The following is a 20,974-nucleotide window of genomic DNA, read 5'->3' as shown; positions in this document are numbered from 1 at the left end:
TCCGTTATATATAGATCATGGTTTGGCTGACATAATCTGAAAGGTATAAAATTAATGGTTTTGCATCATTGGGCACTATTATGGATAAAAATTTTAAGTCTTTGGAGTTGCATGTAGGAAGTACATGTGCTTCTAAAACTTAAACACAAATGATATTTGGGGTTTTGTCTTTGTGAGAATAAGTATTGTCTTTTTTAAATAAGCACCTGGGATCGAATGTTAAATGCTCTCTCCTTTCTTCAGTCTATCTCGTAATAAAAAAAAAATCACACATATATGAGATGGCCTCATCATAAGATGGGCCTAAACGATTTGTTTATTCCATGGGATGAACTTATATGATCAATCTACTTCACTTAAATGATCACTTTGAGACTGTAATTGTTTATTGAACCAGTTTAATAAAATTCAACATATTTGACTTAGTAATCACTTTAAATATGTAATCAGCGTGTCTTGTATGAGACCTTCTCACTATGAGACGAGTCTATACAAGTAACCAATTTAATATTTTTTTTATAAAAAATTGTTTAAGTAAATGAAAAATTCTTTTTTAATTTTTTTTTTAAAAATTAAAATATTAAACACAAATTCTTGTGAGAGACCATCTCTAATTGAGTCGGCTCATTATATATTTTTTAAAATATTGTGAGTAGGCATTACGAATAATGTAAGTAGATATTTAAGATATTGAAAGTAGACATTAAGAATACGGTATGTAAGCATTAAAGATTATGTAAGTATGCATTAAGAATACGATAAGTAGACATTAAATTTTAATGGGTTAAACTTAAAATATATTTCTCAAAAAGACATTTTTTCAAAAAACTAGCTAAATATTAAATTATCTATAATAAACCGTCTCACGAAAATTTGTCATATATAATTGTAAATTGAATCAGCACAAAAAAAATTTTATCGTCAAAGTGTCTTGTTTGAAATTTTATCTTAAAAATCATGGAATCCGGGAATTTTTGAAATTCTTAAGTGAAAAAAAAAAATTAATTAAATAAACTAACTTTCAAACATTTTCCAAAAGTAAGCGTCCAAACCCCAAAGCTGTGCTTTGGAGCTGTTCGCAGTTACTAACTGCGAACAGCATATAAGACAAACTAGCTGTTCGCAGTTAGTAACCGCGAACAGCTCTTTTGTCTTTTATTGCTGTTCGCAGTTACTAACTGCGAACAGACCTGATCTACAATAGTTATGATTTACATTTTACTATTGCGTACATACAAGTAACTTATTTATATTTCAATACTCTTAGGTGTCTGATGCGGAAACGCTGGGCACCAGGCATCCAGATTCTGTACCATGGGTGATCGATGATAGGATCATCCCATACTTAGAGCTAACGAGGTTATACGACTTTCACTTCGTAGCATACGGCAGAGTTGACCGTGCCATTATCACGGCACTGGTCGAGAGATGGCGTCAGGAGACGCATACATTTCATCTCCCTCTAGGTGAGGCTACCATCACATTGCTTGATGTAGCCTTACTAACGCGGCTTCCCATAGAGGGACGTGCCGTTTGTGCAGGCGGACGCCAGCTATCAGGCTGGCGTGACATGGTGCATCGCATTTTGGGAGAACGCCCCAGATGTGGGAGCATATTCTTATCGGCCAACCTTATAGAACCGTTGGTCGTGGTGATACTGCTCCTCCACCACAACCAGCCCTAGATGTTGCGTACGGTTCGAGGTGGAATTTTGCCCGCCGGACGCGCAAGCACACCGGCAGCGGTCTAGGATTCTACCGAGATCAATTAGACCTCCTACGACCCAACCAGGTAAACATTTCAGTACTCATTAACATTAGTACAATTTAATCAACATATCACTTATCTTTTTCATAACATGTATTTTAGTTTTTGTGGGACCCATACCCAGCGGAAGCCTACGCAGCTGTACCCGAACACTCGAGGATTCATTCCGGGGCGTGGAGGGCTTCTGTGCCACTCATATGCTTCGACATTGTCGAAGTACATCTGCCAGAGCGCGTAATGCGCCAATATGGGTTGGTACAGGGCATTCCACCGCCTTGTGACACTGAACCCCAGCTGCACCTAATTTCGCGAAGAAATCAAGCCGGGGCAAACTGGATGGAGATCAACAGGCGCCACATCGCTCGTCGGGATCATAGACTTGAGCTACTGGCACAAGGTGCGCCGATCGATGTTGTTGGCGCACCTACTACACCTGACTATATGCCGTGGTTCCTCTCCATCACGCGCCGATGGATGACACCACGTGCCATCTTGGAAACAGCACATTACGCACCTGCTGCGCCTACGATGACCCAATTTGTAAGTCTTCATTTGCATTTATTTGATTAAGTTGCCAATTAAATAATAAAATGTTACATTAGCTAAATATTAATTGCAGACACAAGGTGCGGCAGACGTGATGCGATACAGCCAGGAGGAGCCGGTGAGGGAGATTGCGCATGGCATGCTCTTCGGCTCGCAGTTCCAGCACTTCATACCAGAAGTCGCTGCACAACACTCACCGACTACCTCCCATACGCACATGGCATGCTCTCCTTCTTATGACTACCATTTGGAGGAGATGGATCATTCATATCCCGTTGACGCTGCGGGGACCTCGCAGGCTGTGCCATCACGGCCATCACAGTACCAGTCCCCTCCACTGCCAGAGCGTCACGCGAACGCCTCTTTCTATCGTAGGAGGCGAAGGAGACCAACTCAGTTGGATAAGGTAGATGAGGGTTCGTGAGCGTTAACGATTATCTTTTGTATATTTGGATCAACTATATACATATATATATATTTTAATTGACTTGTACATCACACATTTGTATATATTTTGTTGTATATACATGTTTAATTACTTTATCATAGCCCCCAGACTTTGACTTATGAATGATCGGAGTTTTGGCGATGAATCATGCCGCCTTAAAGATACATCGACTTGTAATTACATATTCTAATGTGTCTAGTGCAATTATAACAAACAACAACTCAAAAATAAAGGAAAAAAAAATTAAATCAGGTCTGTTCGCAGTTAGTAACTGCGAACAGCAATAAAAGACAAAAGAGCTGTTCGCAGTTACTAACTGCAAACAGCTAGTTTGTCTTATATGCTGTTCGCAGAACAGCTCCAAAGCACAGCTTTGAAATTTGGACGCTTACTTTTGGAAAATGTTTGAAAGTAGTTTATTTAATTAATTTTTTTTTTCACTAATCCGGTCCCCACCCAGAAAATTTTATAGTGGGCCCAAACAATAACTCTTTTCTCCAACTAGTATGAGTATTTAAACAATTTTCTCTCTCTTGTGGGGTCATCAGAATCTCAACCCTAAACCCCCTTTCACTTTTCTCTCTCCACCAATAATGGGTTCCGAAACCACCATCATCCCCGCTCTCCCCACCTCCGACCTCCATAACCACCGTACTCTTCCTCCCCCTTCCCAACCTCCTCCGCTATCTCCCCCGCCGCAGAATCAAGAACAAGCACCATCAGCTATTCCTCTCTCCTTCGCTCTCCCTTATTCTCCCTCCACAATTACATGTTCCACCACCAAAACGGCCACTAAACTCGCCGTCACTCGTCGCACCAATCCCTCCACCAAAGACCGCCATACCAAAGTCAACGGTCGAGGTCGCCGTGTTCGCATGCCTGCACTTTGTGCCGCCAGAATCTTCCAGCTTACTCGCGAACTCGGACATCGAACTGATGGTCAGACCATCGAGTGGCTTCTGCGTCATGCTGAACCGTCCATCATTGCTGCTACTGGTACTGGTACTGTTCCTGCTGTCGCTAATTTTAGTTCTCCAGCGAAATCGTCTTCTTATATTACTACTGTTGAAACCCCTTCTTATTTTCCATCACCGGCTGTTGTGGAGTTTGGATATCGGCATGTTCCGTCGTTTACTGCGCTTTTGATGCAACCTGATGATGGAGAGATGAAATTGAGGGTGCAAAATGATGAACATCAACAACAGGATGATTCTAATACCGTTGCTAAAATTGAGATTCAGAATTAATAATCAATTTATTGTAATTGTTTTTCGATTAGTTATGATGATCAATAGTAGAGGAAGAATGCAATTTTACTGGTTTATCTATCTCTAATGGAGTATCTATCCAAGTTTGTACTTTCTAGGGTTAGGGTTAGGGTTAGCGTTAGGGTTAGGGTTTGTATTAAGGGATTTTTGTTCTGGGCTGAGGAGGAGTCTGGTGCGATGTTTTTTCATCTCATTGCTGTGAAATCAACTGTGAAGCCCGTTTTGGTGTTCTGAATTCCCAATTGTGTAAATTTTCTGAGTAAATTCATAGTACTATGACAATAACTACTAAATTTTTGGGGCATATATTTTGTTGTACTCAGTTTTACGGTTTATTGGTACGCTGTTATCCAAACCCGATGACCCATTATTCAAATTACTCCTATAACCCAAGAGTGAACTTATCCAAACCCGATTATCCATTATTATTCACAACCTATCTTATACGAGACCGTCTCATAATAAGATAATCTCAAAATAAGAAGTTTATAAGCTAAAAATTTCTATTTGAAATCATGTCATGCAAGAATTTGTATAGTCAATGCTCCTATTTAATTGCACAAATTCTTATGTGGGTGTAAGATAGTTTCATCATGAGACTTTTTTTTACATGGGCTGAATAACCTAATTAGTATAATTATTAGCATATGATCTTATTTTTTCACAAGAATAGCTCTTTATTTGTACTTCAAATTCACTATGCAAAATTGAAAAATGCTTTCACTTCTTCTTGAATACGATAAAAGTTTTTGTTGAAGCGAAACTTAAGACTATCTAATTTCATTGGATATGATTTTAAATGATAATTAAATTAGTGCATTACTGTAGATCGCCACTCTTTTTAGTATGTCGCTATTCTTTATATAATAAATGTTCAACATTGTATCTGTTGACTTTTTAAACTTTCACTCTCTAACATCCTCTAAAAACACTCATCAAACGCTCAATGGAACTAAAACTAAAAATCGAAATACAATGGCTAATGAAAATGATCAACAAAATGATTCAATAAGCATCAATATAGATTAAAAATTTTAAAAAAATTACATATAAAGAGGCAGTCGCGCGCGATGGGACCGCAGTTGAATCGCGTGAAACTCCAAGTTCACTGTAATTACAAGTAATATACAATAAATACAATAATTACGGTGAATATAATTACAAAGAACAACAATACAACAGTTTTGTAATAATGAACTATTTTTATTGTTGTTCTTTATTATATTGCTTGAATAATCTTTAAGAAAAATTATTGTGAATAATACAATTTTTTGTTAATTTTTCTATAATAATACTAATTATTGATTAACTATAAATTATAAATAATACCAACTTAGGGGTTTTTTTCCTAGAATAATACCAACTTTAGTTTTATTAACTAATTTACCAATTTTTTTGTCATATAATCTCCTTTAGTTTGATTTTTAACATGTTAGGTATATTTTAGAAAAACACTCTCAAGTTGATATTATTTATGGTTAATCAAAAGTTTGTATTATTATAGGAAAATAATAAAAAATTGTATTAAACCCGAATAATTTTCCTAATCTTTATTATATGTAATATGAATAATCTTTACATTTTATTGAGCTTTTTGGCCTTCTCTTGATTCCCTTTTGTTTGTTCTTATTTCCTAGGTTCATATATGCACAAAAATATGATACAATCTAAACAATGCAGTAGGGGAGTTTTGAGTGTGAGGCCTATTATGCTCTTTTTTGTTTTTTGTGGGTTGATGGGAAATACAAAATGAAGCGCTTGTGGCTCAATGGATAGAGTATCTGCATGTAGAGTAGAAAGTTTGAGGTTTGACTTCTATTAGACGCAGGTATTAATTGGGGGTTTCTTGATTGCGGTCATCTCTCTTTTACTTCCTCCTTGGGGAAACGAGTATGATTTGTCCGCATCTTTCAGGAAAATAAAACCCCCACCAGAATCCTGCCTTGTGTGGGATAGTGGGATTGTCCTTTACCTTTACTTGTACGTGGGAATTATATGCTAAGCTTTGAAGTAGGAGTATTTCTTTATCTTTAATTACTATTATGTTTCATTAGAGAAATTTTCACTTCTCAATCTTTTAGTATGCACAGAAAACTACATTCGATCATTCAGCAATTACTGTCATCAGTAAGTATTCTTCACCATCTATATTAATGTCAAGGCTTTTCGTTGAACCATGATAAACCGCTTGTACCGATCCATTGTTACTTTACTACTTTCACACACTTCTGTAAAATGTACATGAAATAGTATGTTCCAATCTTTGAGCTGTAGTGTTAATGATGATTCCATTTGCATTGTTCATAACTTTCAGATATAATCTAGCAATTTCAATGGGTTCCGAGGGAGTATAATCTAAATCAATTTGTTAAAAGTTAAAAATTTCTCTAATAGCTAAACTCAAAGGGTAGATGAATACTTGATAACATAAAATTCAAATATTTATAAATATTCCAAGGAATACAGATTGATCATCTACTTGGTGTAGCTATTTCATAAGGTTTCCACAATCAAGAATTAAGATCTAACTTTATCTAAAAAGTAAATATGGGTGTTTGACAAACGACTGATAGCTGATTACGTTCGCTAATTTGATCAGCTAATTTTGAAATCACTGCTATGAGCAGTTTGTTCAAAAACAGCTTAATCATAGCAATAAGCTGTTTCAACCGGCTAACTTACCAAACATTAGCATAAGCTGATTTGACCATCCAACCCTCTAATTGTATCAAAATAAGCTAGCATTGCCCAATAAACTATTTTGCCAAACACCACAATTACTATGTACAATCTCTTGAACTTCTATTTAGCTGAATGAAGGCTTCCCACAAGTGAAGTATATACTGTACTGTCTGGTGTAAGGCCTGCCTGTGTCATTTGATCATACAATTTGAAAGCTTCATCTGATCTCCCAGCCTTCGACAAACCCGAAATTATTGCTGTATAAGTAACAACATTAGGGACTAACTTCCTAGCTGGCATCTCATTGAACAATTCTAGGGCATAATTTATCTTTCCATTGATACATTCACCATGTATAATCGAAGTGTACGAGTGCACATCCAAAATTATTCCCCTTTCTGCCATCTTGTTCTTTAGCAAATGAACCTCCTTCATCATACCCTTCTTGACGTAAGCATCAATCAAAACATTGTACGTTACGACATTAGGACTTACTCCCTTCGTTTCCATCTCTTTAAAAAGTCGTCTCGCTTCAACAAGGTTACCTTCCTTACAATGCAAATCAATCAAAGTTGTGTAATTGAAAGTATTCATTGTCAATCCCTTGTCTAACATTGAGTACAAGAATCTCTTGGCATCCTCAAATCTGTTCAATCTGCACAACCCACTAGCAATAATGTTATATGTGTATACATCAGGCACCAATCCTTGCTTCTCCATCACATCCTTGAGTTTCAATGCTTCGTCGATTTTCCCTTTTCTGCAATAACCATCCAACAATGTATTATATATAACACTATTCAACTGGATACAATTTTGTTTCATATCTTTCACAAGCATTTCCGCTGCATCCAACTGTCCGGCCTTGCACAGCCCGTGTATCAGAGCTCCGTAAGTGTGAGCATTCGGAGTAAAGCCTTTCAAAGTCATTTCATCAAAAAGATGACAAGCCATTTTCATGTCCTGTTTCCTGCAATACAAACTTATCATCACAGTATACAAATGCATATCAACCTCCACACCGTTGTCACACATTTCCTGGAACTTTTTTTCGGCTTCTTTGATCTTCCCATTATCAGCATATCCCTTGATTATAAGTGTATATGTAGCTGCACTAGGTTCTACATTCACCTTCTTCATCATCCTCAATACTTCACCAATTTGGTCAAATTCCTTTGTCTTTATGTAAAAAGCTATCAATGAGTTATATGGATATGAATTCTGTTCAATTTCTTTACTACACATTTCATTAATCATTAATTTAGCGTTCTCAATCTTCCCCATCTTACACAAGCAATCAATCACAATCGACATCGAATGCACTGTTATTTGGACACCTGAATCAACCATCTTGGCATGAAAATCCAGCAAATACTCGAATTTCCCGGAATTCTTCAGCGCAACCAAGCAAACCATACAACTCTTTTCCTCAACCAAAAACTTTCTCTCAGTCATATAATCAAACACCTTAAGTGCATCATGGAATTGCTTATTATCAGCAAAAACCCTCATCAAAAGGTCATAAAATTTTGCCACAGTTGTGGGTTTATAACCAAATTGTTCCAAAACAGACGCCATAACTGAAGATGGGCATTTGAGATTTACAGTCATATATTTCATTACGTTTTTGGCAGCTACAAATTTTTTAACTTCTAACAATCTAAAAATAAGGGTAATGTGGGCATGAAGATAGGGTATTTGAGTAGATGGAGATTGTGAATTTCGTAGAAAATCGAAAAAATACAAGCAAGAATTGACGGGAATTAGTGGATCCGAAAGAACCATATGGGTTATTTGTGGATTCAGATTGCGAAGGAGAGGTGATTTCAGGAAGCCATTAAAGCTCGAGGATATTAAACATTTGGAAATGTGTTTTGCAATCTCTTCATTAGAAATATTTATTGGTTTTGGGACCTGTTTTTTGAAGAAATTCGCTAATTTTTGTGCAGACATTCTTTCACAGGAAGAAATTTTTGACAGAATTATGATTAGTCAGTGAGCTCCGTCCCACTTAAATCTTAATTTCTGAATTCAGAATTTGCTTTCGCCGCAAGTGCCGTATTAATGAAAAAAAATTAACCGAAAATTGCAAAAGCCTAAAAAAGTAGTTACTACGAGAGACAAATTTGATTAAGATTTTTTTAGATATAAATAGAAAATATTTGTATGAGATTTCGTTAGATTCGTTTTAATGCAAATTTTTTTATTATATATTTTTTATAATTTTTATAATGCGTATTTAGAAATATTAGGGCTAGAAGTAAATACTACGTGATTTACAAGAAAGTGGGACAAAATATATGGAAAGAAGGGGACAATAGAGTATACATAGTTGTGTTGAGTTTGCATGGTACTCACTATGTTTTATAGTGATTATATTTGACTTTTATACAATCATATATGTTATTTTTATTTTCGATATGTTACCACAAATTTTACTATATATTCACTATCGTTTTATTAAAAAATGTCATTAAAAATCTCACATATTGCCTAATTATTATGAATAATTTATAGTATTAATTATTTCTAAATAAAACTACTTTTGTATAATTTTTTTGCTGACAATACGATTTGCCACATTTTAACCAGTTACTGTATATATTACAAACTAGTCGTTACACTTACTTTTTATTCCTCCTTATACTTCTAGTTCTTGTTGCTCTACGACTACTTATCTTTGGTAGTAGCCTAGTAGGTATCTACATAGCCAGTTAGAATGTGACAAGGGTGCTGTTAAAAAAAAATACAAAAGTCGAATTATTTTAAAATAATCAATAATAGTTATTTATTCATAGTAGATACGAAATAAATAATGCTCCATCCCTTTTTTTGATGAAGTTCTCACGAAAAATGTTTACATGGATTAAGAAAAATTAAATATTTTAGATAGTTGATATATTATTTTACTGAATAATAAATTTGAGGGATGGAAAGTGAGAATCATAAATATTAAAAATAATATATTAAAAGATCTTTAATGGAAAAAAATATAGGAACCACAGCTAATAAAAAAAGATTTTTAAATGATTATTTTTGTCCAAAATTTATGCTAAAAATATTAAGATTATTTATAAAAACAACAAATAAAATACCTAAAAAAATGACATATAGAAACTTTTTCAAGGATTGGAGGGAGGGAGTATTTTTAAGACAATTTAAAAAATAATATTATTCTATGCGTTCTTTTTTTCTTATATAATTTTTGTACAATTTTTAAAACGACTTTTAAATTTTGATATCTCAAAATACGCGTATTATAAAATTATAAAAATACATAATAAAAAAATTCATATTAAAACGGATCTAACAATATCTCACATGAATATATTTTATCTTCTAATTATGTCTTAAAAATATTAATTAAACTTTTTTTCTCCTTGGAATAAAGATAAAAAGAACATTTGGGATTTGGGAAAGATCTAGTAGTAGTATAGAACGAAGTGTTAGTACTTGAAAAACGAAGAAAGAATTGATGGGGAAGCTAAGTCGTTGTATGAGACCTAGCGCTAGCAATGCCACTGCTCTGATTGTTTGATTCATTTAATCTGCCCTAAATTCTTCTTCCTCATACCAATTTCACTTCTTTTGATCATATTTATCGCTATTAATAATATATCATCGCCAAAGATCTCGAATCCGAAGCAGCAATCTACGTTTACAATTTTCAATTTTCCTGGTATTTCCCTCCCTCCTCTTGTCCAATTTAGATTTTCATTGTAAGAAATTCAAATAAAAACATTCAATATACTCTATAGATCTAATTCTACGCATTATTTTTCCTTTTAGTTTAAACATATTTTGTTTCATGGTGCCGGTTTATTATGGTGAGAGAATTGTTTGGCGATGCTTGAATTAGAAAGAGTTTAAGTAATAGTTTGCTAATGACATTTTTTTCTAGATTTACTTTATCATAATTCATAGCCCATTTCTGCTGGATTGATGATTTGATTTTTCATGGGTAAATGAGGCACAAAACAAAAACGAGGGTTTTTTTGGTTGTAATTTCTACCAGTAAAAATAGTTTTTTTTGTAGTTTTAAAATTTTTGGTGCTTAAATATCTCAAAGGTTCCTTTTTTTTTTAATTATTGTCATAAGAATTGAAGGTAAAGGGTAAATTCTTATTATGGGTTGATTTTTCTGGAATACTGAATTTATGGCTTTGAGAATTTGAGTGAAATAGCATTGGGGTGACCATATACCTTTTTAACAATTAATGGTGTGTTTGAATGGACGGAAATTGAGGGAAAGGAAAGGGAGGAGGGAAATGAAAGGATGATATTTCCTCATTTGGATACCAAAAGGAATGAAGAAAGAAATGGAAGGAAGAGTTATGGAAGAGAGAATTGCTTTTACATTTTGAACAAAACAAATCCTTCCAACACTTTCCCTCCCATTATTTTCTTCGTCAAATGTAATCAAACATACTCCAAGTTTTGTAAATTTTGCGAATATATGGTTTTGATCTTGTTTTGAAAGAATAGATTTATGAATATATGATTTCAATCTTGTTTAGAAAGAACGAGAATTGGTTCCTGAACATCCCTTGTTTTGTTTTTTATGTGTAGAAGACGATACGATTCATTAGAATTTTGGTTAGATTGTTGTGATGGATTCAAGCAGAGATTCAGGGGGTAGAGTTTTGAGAAACAGGGATCTATCATCATATGCTCCATACCAAAAAGATCGCAGGGGTTTCCGGTAATCTCTCTTCATTTGGATCTTTTTGTGGGGTGGGAGTTTGGGGCTTGGTTGGGTGTTAGTATGTTCCAGTGAAACATAATTTGCTACTTAGTTCGCCTTTTGAATTCGCTATTTGCTCAAAATGGTTCAAAAATAGTCTAAAACCGACCATAATTCCCCTTTTTCGATTTGCGATTCGCAAGGCAATTAGCGATTCATGTGACACTGGTATGTTCATTGTGGATTTATTCACTCATATTTGTCGAGTGGCGAGTTCCAACAATGTCAATTTTGGAATCACTCAAGCTCAATTGAGTTTTAATTTTGTTTTTTAAAATTTGGCTCTTTTAGTTTTGGTTGTTCAAGCTTTTGGATTAAACTTGCTCCTTAAGCTCAAGCTCAATCTTGAGCTGAGCAAATTTTTTTCTTAGGTAGTGTATGATGGAAAATTCTTAGAGAAAATGGAGATTTTGGGATTAAATAGTGGATGAAATATGTGTCCTTTTAATTTGGAGGATAGTGTTTGCATTGCATAGTTATAGTCATCAACCACATATCCCACACATGTTAGAGTATAGGGAGTGTCTGCATTGCAAGGAATAAGTGAATGCTTGATTTAACATCAATTCCCCAATTAGTGAATGCTTATTATTATTGCAGACAAAGTTATCTGTGTAAGAATTGCAAGCGGTTAGGGCACTTTGCTAGAGAATGTGCAAATGATTCAGTATGCAACAATTGTGGGCAACCAGGGTACGCTTAAGAAACTTTGATTCATCACTAGACATTTTATTTACATGGCTGTTAGCCAACTGTTTTATCCTGTTTAACTTTGTCATTGTGTTGCGGAAATCTCTTAGAAAACGCTTGTAAAATCGCTTTTTGTTATAAAAGAACGAAGTATCTCCTTTGCAGAGTTTCTTAGCATCATCAAATCTTACACATTTAACTTCTTATTAGATTGTGTAAGCACTAATGCATAAAACTGTTTAAAATTCACTAAAAAATCTGACTTCTCTTTGATAAAGATTACCCAAGTAAACCTTAGAGCCGTCTTGAAAAATTCGGGAGCCTGTGCAAAACTTTTATTTTGTGCCTTATTTATGGTTAATATATTTATTTTATTATTAAACTTAACAAATTTCTTTTTTTGATTAACTTTTTCATATGCGGGAGAAAGAGGGCCCTGTGCGGTCGATCACCTAGCACAGCTTAAAAAACCCCTTGATTAACCTTGAGTAATCATCGACAATAGTAATAAAACTTTTATATTTTATTCTAGAATTGTGCCTTAAAGGTATGATATAGTATGTAATAGTTGAAAAGTTTCAATTGTTCTTATTTCATCTCTAAGAAAAAATCTCTAACCTTGGCTAGAGGACAAATTGTAGAAAAACCTTCTTTATGAAATGCTTTGATCTCTAGATCAGGAAATAAAATGTATAATTGATTGAATGGTAGTTGCTTCATTTTTATATGAAATAATCTCTTGTATCCTTACCGTCCTGAGTCTGAGTGTAGCATTTGTTCTTTTCCTCATTACTTGAGCATTTATGAATATTGTAGTCTAAAAGAAAGTGTAAAGCATGTTCAACTCTACCAATAAGCAAACACTTCGTCATGAAAGACCCCTGAATAAACCGTCTTTTATAGTATCAAATCACAAATAACAATCCAAATTTTTAACAAAGACAGAATGAAGCAAATAACACTTCTTCATAGGATGCCAGAAGAATGGAGGAACAACACACTAATACCTCTGTTTAAAAACAAAGGCGATGCACAAGTATGTGGGAACTATAGAGGTATCAAACTTTTAAGCCACACAATGAAATTGTGGGAAAGGGTGATAGAGAGGAGAATTAGACAGAAAACGGTGATTAGAAAGAACCAATTCGGTTTTATGCTAGGAAGGTCAACAATTGAGACAATTCATGTTTTGAGGAGACTGATGGAGAAATATAGGGAGCGAAAGAAGGATTTACATATGGTGTTCATTGACTTGGAGAAAGCGTATGATAGTATACCACGAGGCGTCATCTGGGATAGCCTCAGCCTCAAGGCTAGAGGTATTTCTTCAGTATACATTAAGGCTATACGAGATATGTACGATAAAGTGTCGACTAACATTCAAACACCGGTGGGGATAACAGAGCCTTTCCCAGTTAAAATTGGAGTAAATCAGGGATCGAATCTAAGCACGTTCATTTTTACTGTCATTATAGAAGAGATTTCTCAATCTATTTGGGAAACGGTATCGTGGTGCATGCTTTTTGCGGACGAGATAGTGCTGGTAGCAGAAACTAGAGAGGAGGTTGGTAATAAATTAGATGAGTGGAGGGAAGCTTTAGAAGGTAAAGGGTTGCGCATTAGTCGTACGAAGACCGAGTATCTGTGATGTGACTTTAGTGGGACAACACAGGTAGGTGAACCAGAGGTGTCCATTGGAGAAGCAGTTGTTAAATGTACGACCAAGTACAAGTATTTGGGATCGATCATTCAAAGGGATGGAGAGATTGACAGAGATGTTAACCATCGCATACAAGCGGGTTGGATCAAGTGGCGTGTAGCCACTGCGGTGTTATGTGATAAGAAATTTCCAAGCAGGTTAAAAGGAAAGTTCTACCAGATGGCTATCAGGCTTGCCTTGCTATATGAGATTGAATGTTGGCCTGTTAAGAAGTTTTTGGAACATAAGATGGAAGTTACAGAAATGCGTATGCGGAGGTGGATGTGTGGGCACACATTGATGGATCGAATTAAGAACCCAGTGTTTAGAGACGAACTAGGAGTAGCCCCTATTTCTGGAAAAATGCGCGAAAATAGATTGAGATGGTTTGGTCATGTGCAGAGAAAGACTCTCGCTGCCCCTGTGAGGAGAGTAAAAAGCATTATAGTAGAGGGTAAGAGGAGTCGGGGAAAACCCAGGAGAATTTGGGATGAGCGGATAAAAGTTGACTTGCCGGAGCTAAACCTCTCCGAGGGTCTGACTAGGGATAGGGGTAGTTGGAGGCGTCATATCCATGTTTTAGATTACTGATGTCCTCGTAGGTTCTTGCCATCCTGCTCCTCTCGTTTCTTTTATTAGCTTTATTATCTTTTTGTCCCCTTTTATTTTGTAGGTGGGTCTACTTTTTTTTTATAGGTCTTTTTTCCCATGTAGCTACGTCTCTGTATCTTTCTCGAGCCGGGGGACTCCTTTGGCCGCGCTCTCTTTTATGGGTATGAGTTGCCGCCGTCCTTCCCTCCCCAGACGCTGTCCATAGTTTTTCTCTATGAACGGGATATAATGGATTGGATGATGACAGAAAGAAGCAAAGAACAATATATTGATGTTAATCTTATTGTATATCATATAATAGCTATACATAAGGCTTAAAGTATAAAAAACAACTTTAAAATTAATAGTTAATTATAACCAACTTAGTTCATGATAAAATTCGTTTTTAAGTCATAACAGCCTATACATGAGTAACAAACTTATTAATAACTATATAACTAATAAAATTTTTATTCCGTGTCTTGCAGCTGTTGCAGTTGTAACACTTATTGCTGTGTTACTTACCGCTATTGTTGTTAGGTGATTATAAGCAAACAGCTGATCTTTATAAAATTTAAAAGCCAACTGATTTTTTTTGTTGGTAGATATGTTAAGTTCAAATAAACATTCAATAATGTTTTCTTTAGTAAAATGACCTTCCACTCTTGGTGTAAGCTGTCCAATCTAATTTAGTGAAAACTTGTAAGACAAGCGTGATGCTTCATATTTTTTTATCCACGTATGGAATGAATATAATTAGGGTGTGTTAATCTTTTAAGAATAGAACAATCCCAAAAGATAGTCAAGTTTTCTTGTGTTGGGGTAAGTTACTCAATTTAAATTAATAAAAAGTTGTAAAACAATCTTAATTGTTCATAATTTTTTGTCCAAGTGTGGAATGAATATAATTTAGGGTGTGTTGTAAAGTTTTTGTAATTTGTTATTTTAGGGGTTTATGTAAATTGGTTAAAAGTTTGAATAGTGTAATAAATTTCTAGCCTGTTGTGAGTTGGAAAATTAAGTTTGTCAATAATTCTACTATGGAGTAGCAAGTTGCACCAAATTAAGGGGTTGCTTGCACGCCTTAGTTTGCTCCAAAGTGATGACAATGGATTGGAATGAAATTGACACAACCAGAACACAAAACGCAGCACAAAACCAGCCTCAAGAAATCAGTTCTTGATTTTCAGGCTAATGGATTACCCTCTAATGGCTTCACTCACCACCTTCGTGTAATGGATAATGCAACCCAAGGATTGACTACCTTGTGGTTTGCAAGATAAACTTTGAAATTGTATGACTAACAATTCAAAGGGATGAGTGTATGACTAACACTCAGACGTTCCAAATGCATAGGCAAAGTTTAGTAATTTGGTAGAGGAGGTAATAGTGTTTAATAAATCTGTTATCTACTTCCATTATTTTTTTGTTGATTCTTGGAATATTGAAACTGAACCAATAGTAACAAGCTTCTCGTTGAAAAATCAAGCAGAACTCTTGCAATTATATTCCAATTTTTTTTATTAAATTCTTTGAACATTGAAATTGAACCAATAGTGGAGAAGGTTTTCATTAATAGATCAAGCATAACACTTGCAATTATATCTCCTTGGTGTGTGCTTATTCACTATTATTTACCATTATCTTTTCATAAAATACCAATAGCTACATGATTATTATGGATAAGGATTTTCACCTTACAACTTTATAGTTAAACAATTTCTTTTGTTATTTTTGTAGTGTAGCAGTAGTCGATTTGGATAGAATTTTGCACCGTGCTATATTTTTTCTTAGTTGATGTCATGGGGGTTATTTGCTTACAGTCTTATTGCAAGGCAAGTCAAGCCTCCCTAGAGATAAATGGGTGAGGTTGTTATAAACAAAAAAAAAATGAATGTATTGTTAGACTTTACAAAGGCTTTTTCCAAATGTGTTGTACAATTGACCCATAAGGGTATTTATAGGCCTTAAGGCCTTCTAGATATTTTTAACCTCCATGATGGAGGGTTAAATAGGGTAAGGATCGTGCTGCATGTCTACATTTAGAACATCCTAATGAAATATTAAAAGTATTTCCTGAAAATTATCTAAGATATTTATAAATGTAAATCTAGAATATTCTTTTAGATTGTGTCCTAAGAATTTCTAGATTATCTTAGACTATATGATACATTAAGTATTTACCGTTACAGGGCATTGGAGGTGAATCGTGACAATTTGCTCCGCTTCTGTAAGTCACCAAGTCACAAACTAGTTTTAATGTCTTTTATGCCATGTGTTCATTACTAACAAATCACATGTTTATGCAAGATCCAAATTTGAAACTTCGTCCTCAGTTCTTGTCCATTTCCAAAACCTACATCACTACATGGACAGTTCCATACACACTTTGTGTTCGCCCAACATTTTAAGATGTACTAGATTAGATATAATTCTTATCTTTGCTCTCTTATCTCTAAACCGTAATAATCTTTGCTCATTCAACAAATATATCACACCATTTTTTAGCAGCGACCTTCTAACAATCTAACCCTTGCATACTTAGGTGAAGCGTAAAGCCATTGCTCGTTTGTCACCACACTAAAGCCTGCATACTTCTCAATATACTCAGGTTTAAGAAATGCAGTGTGTCGTAGAGTACCAGACGCCCCTGCGCTAATTTATATTCAGCTCTTGTCATAAGATGTGAATTGATATGATTGTAAGTAACCTACTACAACCCTCTTCCTTTACCGGGTTTGGATCAGACAATTAATCAGGATCACTCACAGGCAGAGATCCTTGGTTTTCCAGCATTTGAAAAGTTTTGTTTTGGAAAATGAGAAGGTAAATTGTCTTCACATTGTTTCCTTCTATTTCCTTTTGTATGCCCTTTTAAGGGAAAATGATCTCTTAATATCTTTCCTTGTCGCCTTTCCCTATATTCTCTTATTACAAACACACTGTTAGTGACACATATGTTGCCAGTACTTGCCTTGTCTAATTGTGCATGTTTTTACGACTAGTTGGTTAAGCTCTTCAAATTGTTATATTGCTCTTGACGAGGAAAATGGTGATTTGTGGTTCAAAGGGTTGCAACTTGGGCAGTGATCTTTCTGTCCCGGGTTTTCTTGTTGGTTTCAGAGCCTGTTAATATAGTCTACTGAATTTGCTGATTGCTGTGCTGTCCTTTGTAACTTTTGTCTGTTTCACTGCTTGTAGGCACATGGCTGCTGATTGTAATTCGAAAACAATGTGCTGGAATTGTAAAGAACCGGGGCACCTGTCTACTGAATGTAAGAATCAACCTATATGCCATTCCTATGGAAAAATGGGTCATTTAGCGCGCGAGTGTCCGAAGTCTAGCGATCCTAGAGTTTGCTGCAATTGTTTCCTGCCAGGCCATTTAGCAGCAGCCTGTGTCAATGAAAAGGCATGCAATAAATGCCGAAAGCCTGGCCACCTTGCTCGTGACTGCCTCAATGAGCCCGTTTGCAACATCTGCAATTTAACTGGACATGTGGCCCGGCAATGTTCGAATCCACTTCTCCCACCGCTTTTCCTACCACCACCAATGCTTGGTGGTCCACCACTTATTCGTCCTATCATTGGTGGCCCATTTCATGATATCTACTGTCGTAGCTGCACACGTCCAGGCCATACAAGTCATCAATGCATGTACATGATCATGTGTGCTGCCTGTGGTGGTCGTGGTCATCGGGTATTTGAGTGCCCTTCTGGTCCAATGCTTGATATGGTCTATCATAGATTTTGATTAATTAATGAAATATGAACGGTCAAATTTATAGCGTTTTTGTCACCTCCACCTACTATGATACAAATACGGACTACTGAATTGTAAACTTGATATTTTAATGAGTTATGGCCTATAAAATTCGCAGATTACAGCTTCATTGGCGTAATGTCTTGAAGAGGGATTCGACACTGATCCCTTTGTACATGCAATTTTGGCATCATTTTATTCCCCTTTTGAAAAGTAATTTTAAAAGACAAATTGTTGTATGAGACGATCTCACCAAGATACATGCTTGATGCATGGGTTAATAGCTCATTCAAATTACAATACATATTATGAGAATATATAAAGAGAGATGATCTCTCACAAGAATGACTCATTTCGAAAAAAAAAAAAAAAATTTGCAGATAACTTGAGACTGATTTGGAAATAGATTGGTCAACAATTGACTCAATTAGTGTTTTAACTTTGATAAACTTTTCATTAGCTGCATTTGCACATGCTTCTCTTGTCATTACCTTTAAATTGGTTTTGAACTTTTTCTAAGAAAAAGGTTTTCGAGATTTACTTTGAACTTTGATTTGGTTTGTTTTAAGGAAAATGGGATTCATTCTGATTTCAGCAGCACATATTTTAATATTTGCTTTCAAAATCTATAAAGTATGTATATATATTTTAATATTTTTATAAATATGTCAAATTCAATTATTAAAGTAGCGCTTCCCTCAAATTATTGTCTTATTAAATTATTAAATAAAATCTCATTTAAGACGACCTTCGAGGTTCATAAATTAACTATTAATCATTGCCTTTCTAAACATTAGCCTTAGAGAGTCAAGTGTTAACTGTTAACTCAATTAAAGCAAGTGCCACTTTCTCAGGGCAAAGACTTAAATTCGATTCTTACTTAACTCTTTCCATTTCCTCATTCTACTATATGATCTAAAAAACACAAATTCTCAACTAATACGGTCTCACAGTGAAATCATTTCTATTAGGCTAACCCAATATACACTTAATGTCTTAAAGTGATACTTATCGTTTTTTGGTGATCACTTTAGTCTTATAGTGATCATTTATAACCTTAAAGTGATCAATTCATAACCTTATAGTAACCATTTATAACCTCATAATTTTCAATTAAAGAAATAGATTAATTATATGAACTCGTTTCATGGTTAAATATTCTCCCACTATAGTTGGTGAAAAAACATTAGCCTTACAAATGCCCAAAGTTGATCCTCATAGAAGCCCAAGGAAAATTTGAAAAAAATAAGATTTTTTAATAACTTTAATCAAAAAATAAGCTTTGGCCAAACTTTATTCTCAAAATAAGCGTCTTTGGCCCCAAAATTAGGCTCGGTACGTAATTGCTGTTACTAACAGCGAGTATAAAGAAATGGTCAAAATTTTAGTTAAGCTGTATGTCGCTGTTACTAACAGCGAAATAATGCTTTGACTGGTCAATGGTCAAGTCGCTTTTAGTAACAACGACTTTAGGCTTGACCTGGTTTGACTTTTATTGACTTTTTTGTATGATTTAAACTAGCCGTTATGAAGTTGAAAATAGACGTTGTTATTATGTTCTATAAATAATTCCATCATTTCCCTACTTCATCGTATCCAAACTCCATCATTCTTGTTCTAGTTAATCGATTTTGAAGGTAATTTGATATGGATTCGTTGAACAAGAATGAAATTGTGTTGAATTTTCGAGAGCATTTTCTCTATTTGAATATGAGTGTCTGTTTGATTTTGATTTAATTCACACCTAATTCTTGGCGGATTGATTCATCGTCGAAAACTCTGAGTAATTAACATCATTTTACTCATAATAAACATGTGATAATACGATAAACATATATACACATCTACATATATATTACAAAATATACATAACAGTCCACATGTTACATATATTCAATATATACAAAACGTTACTAATGTTTAATATATAAAAACGTCACACTAATGCTAATCCTCCTCCTGTACCCTGTCTAACTGTGACGGTTTATGACGCCTCCTACGATGGTAAGAGGCGGTCGCATGACGCTTGGGTAGGGGAGGTGATTGATACTGGGATGATCCAGCTCCCTGTGAGAACCCGACACCATAGTCGGGGCACGTTAAGTCTACCTCCTCAAGATGAATGTCGGCATGATGAGGAGATGAACCCTGAGTGTCCATAGTGGTGTCAGGCACAACAACTTCTGGAATGAAGTGCTGAAACTATGTCCCTAGGAGTATACCTTGGGCAATCTCTCGTACAGGCTGCTTCTGGCTGGAGCTGATGACAGTTGCAATGCCCTGTACCTGCATTCAATTTGGAGTTAATGAAATCTATAATATGTAAGTTCTATGGATAATAATCAACATGGAAGAATACTTACAAACTTTGTCATCGTCGGTGCTGCGGGAGCGTACTGAGCGGCTGCGATGATACCTCGTGGTGTCATCCATCGACGAGTGATGGAGAGGAATCATGGCATGTAATCTGCTGAAGTAGGTGCGCCTACAGCCTCGATCGGTGCACCTTAGGCCAGCAGCTCTAGCCTGTGATCCCAACGAGATATATGGCGCCAGTTGATCTCCAACCAGTTCTTGGGTTTCCAACCCTTGCGTGAGGTGTGATGGAGATCCACTACTGTGTCACAAGGCGGTGGGATGCCCTGTACCATCCCAAATTGGCGCAGTACGCGCTCAAGGAGATGCACTTCGACTATGTTGAACCATATCAAAGGTACAGAGGCTCTCCACGCCCCTGACAATATCCCTGAGTGCTGAGGCAATACAGTGTATGGCT

At 35.4% G+C, this 20,974-nt stretch overlaps 4 protein-coding genes across 6 annotated transcripts; 3 read left to right on the top strand and 1 right to left on the bottom strand.

Annotated features, from left to right (window-relative positions):
• The first annotated feature begins 1,188 nt into the window (after window positions 1-1,188).
• Window positions 1,189-2,767, top strand: LOC130812528 (serine/threonine-protein phosphatase 7 long form homolog). Its single transcript, XM_057678026.1, has 3 exons — window positions 1,189-1,791; window positions 1,870-2,307; window positions 2,387-2,767. Exons 1-3 carry the CDS (start codon window positions 1,603-1,605, stop codon window positions 2,735-2,737), a joined length of 978 nt encoding a protein of 325 aa, XP_057534009.1. The 5' UTR covers window positions 1,189-1,602; the 3' UTR covers window positions 2,738-2,767.
• Window positions 2,768-3,119: 352 nt separating this feature from the next.
• LOC130812894 (transcription factor PCF1) lies at window positions 3,120-4,588 on the top strand. Its single transcript, XM_057678530.1, has one exon. The coding sequence runs from the start codon at window positions 3,355-3,357 to the stop codon at window positions 4,006-4,008; it is 654 nt and encodes a 217-aa protein (XP_057534513.1). The 5' UTR covers window positions 3,120-3,354; the 3' UTR covers window positions 4,009-4,588.
• Window positions 4,589-6,309: 1,721 nt separating this feature from the next.
• LOC130813716 (pentatricopeptide repeat-containing protein At2g32630) lies at window positions 6,310-8,733 on the bottom strand. The gene has a single exon (XM_057679563.1). It carries the CDS (start codon window positions 8,662-8,664, stop codon window positions 6,832-6,834), a length of 1,833 nt encoding a protein of 610 aa, XP_057535546.1. The 5' UTR covers window positions 8,665-8,733; the 3' UTR covers window positions 6,310-6,831.
• A 1,404-nt stretch (window positions 8,734-10,137) lies between these two features.
• Window positions 10,138-18,326, top strand: LOC130812850 (zinc finger protein GIS2-like). 3 transcript variants are annotated; one of them, XM_057678465.1, is made up of 4 exons: window positions 10,138-10,390; window positions 11,281-11,413; window positions 12,056-12,148; window positions 17,637-18,326. In XM_057678465.1, the coding sequence occupies exons 2-4, from the start codon at window positions 11,322-11,324 to the stop codon at window positions 18,187-18,189; spliced, it is 738 nt and encodes a 245-aa protein (XP_057534448.1). In that variant the 5' UTR covers window positions 10,138-10,390; window positions 11,281-11,321; the 3' UTR covers window positions 18,190-18,326. The 3 variants fall into 3 exon arrangements, with proteins under 3 accessions (XP_057534448.1, XP_057534450.1, XP_057534449.1); XM_057678466.1 differs by having other exon boundaries at window positions 10,146-10,390; window positions 11,284-11,413; XM_057678467.1 differs by lacking the exon at window positions 12,056-12,148.
• Window positions 18,327-20,974: the final 2,648 nt, after the last annotated feature.

The sequence above is a fragment of the Amaranthus tricolor genome, chromosome 5 (genome assembly GCF_026212465.1).
Source record: "Amaranthus tricolor cultivar Red isolate AtriRed21 chromosome 5, ASM2621246v1, whole genome shotgun sequence".
Classification (NCBI taxonomy): domain Eukaryota; kingdom Viridiplantae; phylum Streptophyta; class Magnoliopsida; order Caryophyllales; family Amaranthaceae; genus Amaranthus; species Amaranthus tricolor.
Note: the sequence above shows the minus strand (reverse complement) of the source record. Positions and strands in the feature narration are given on the sequence as shown.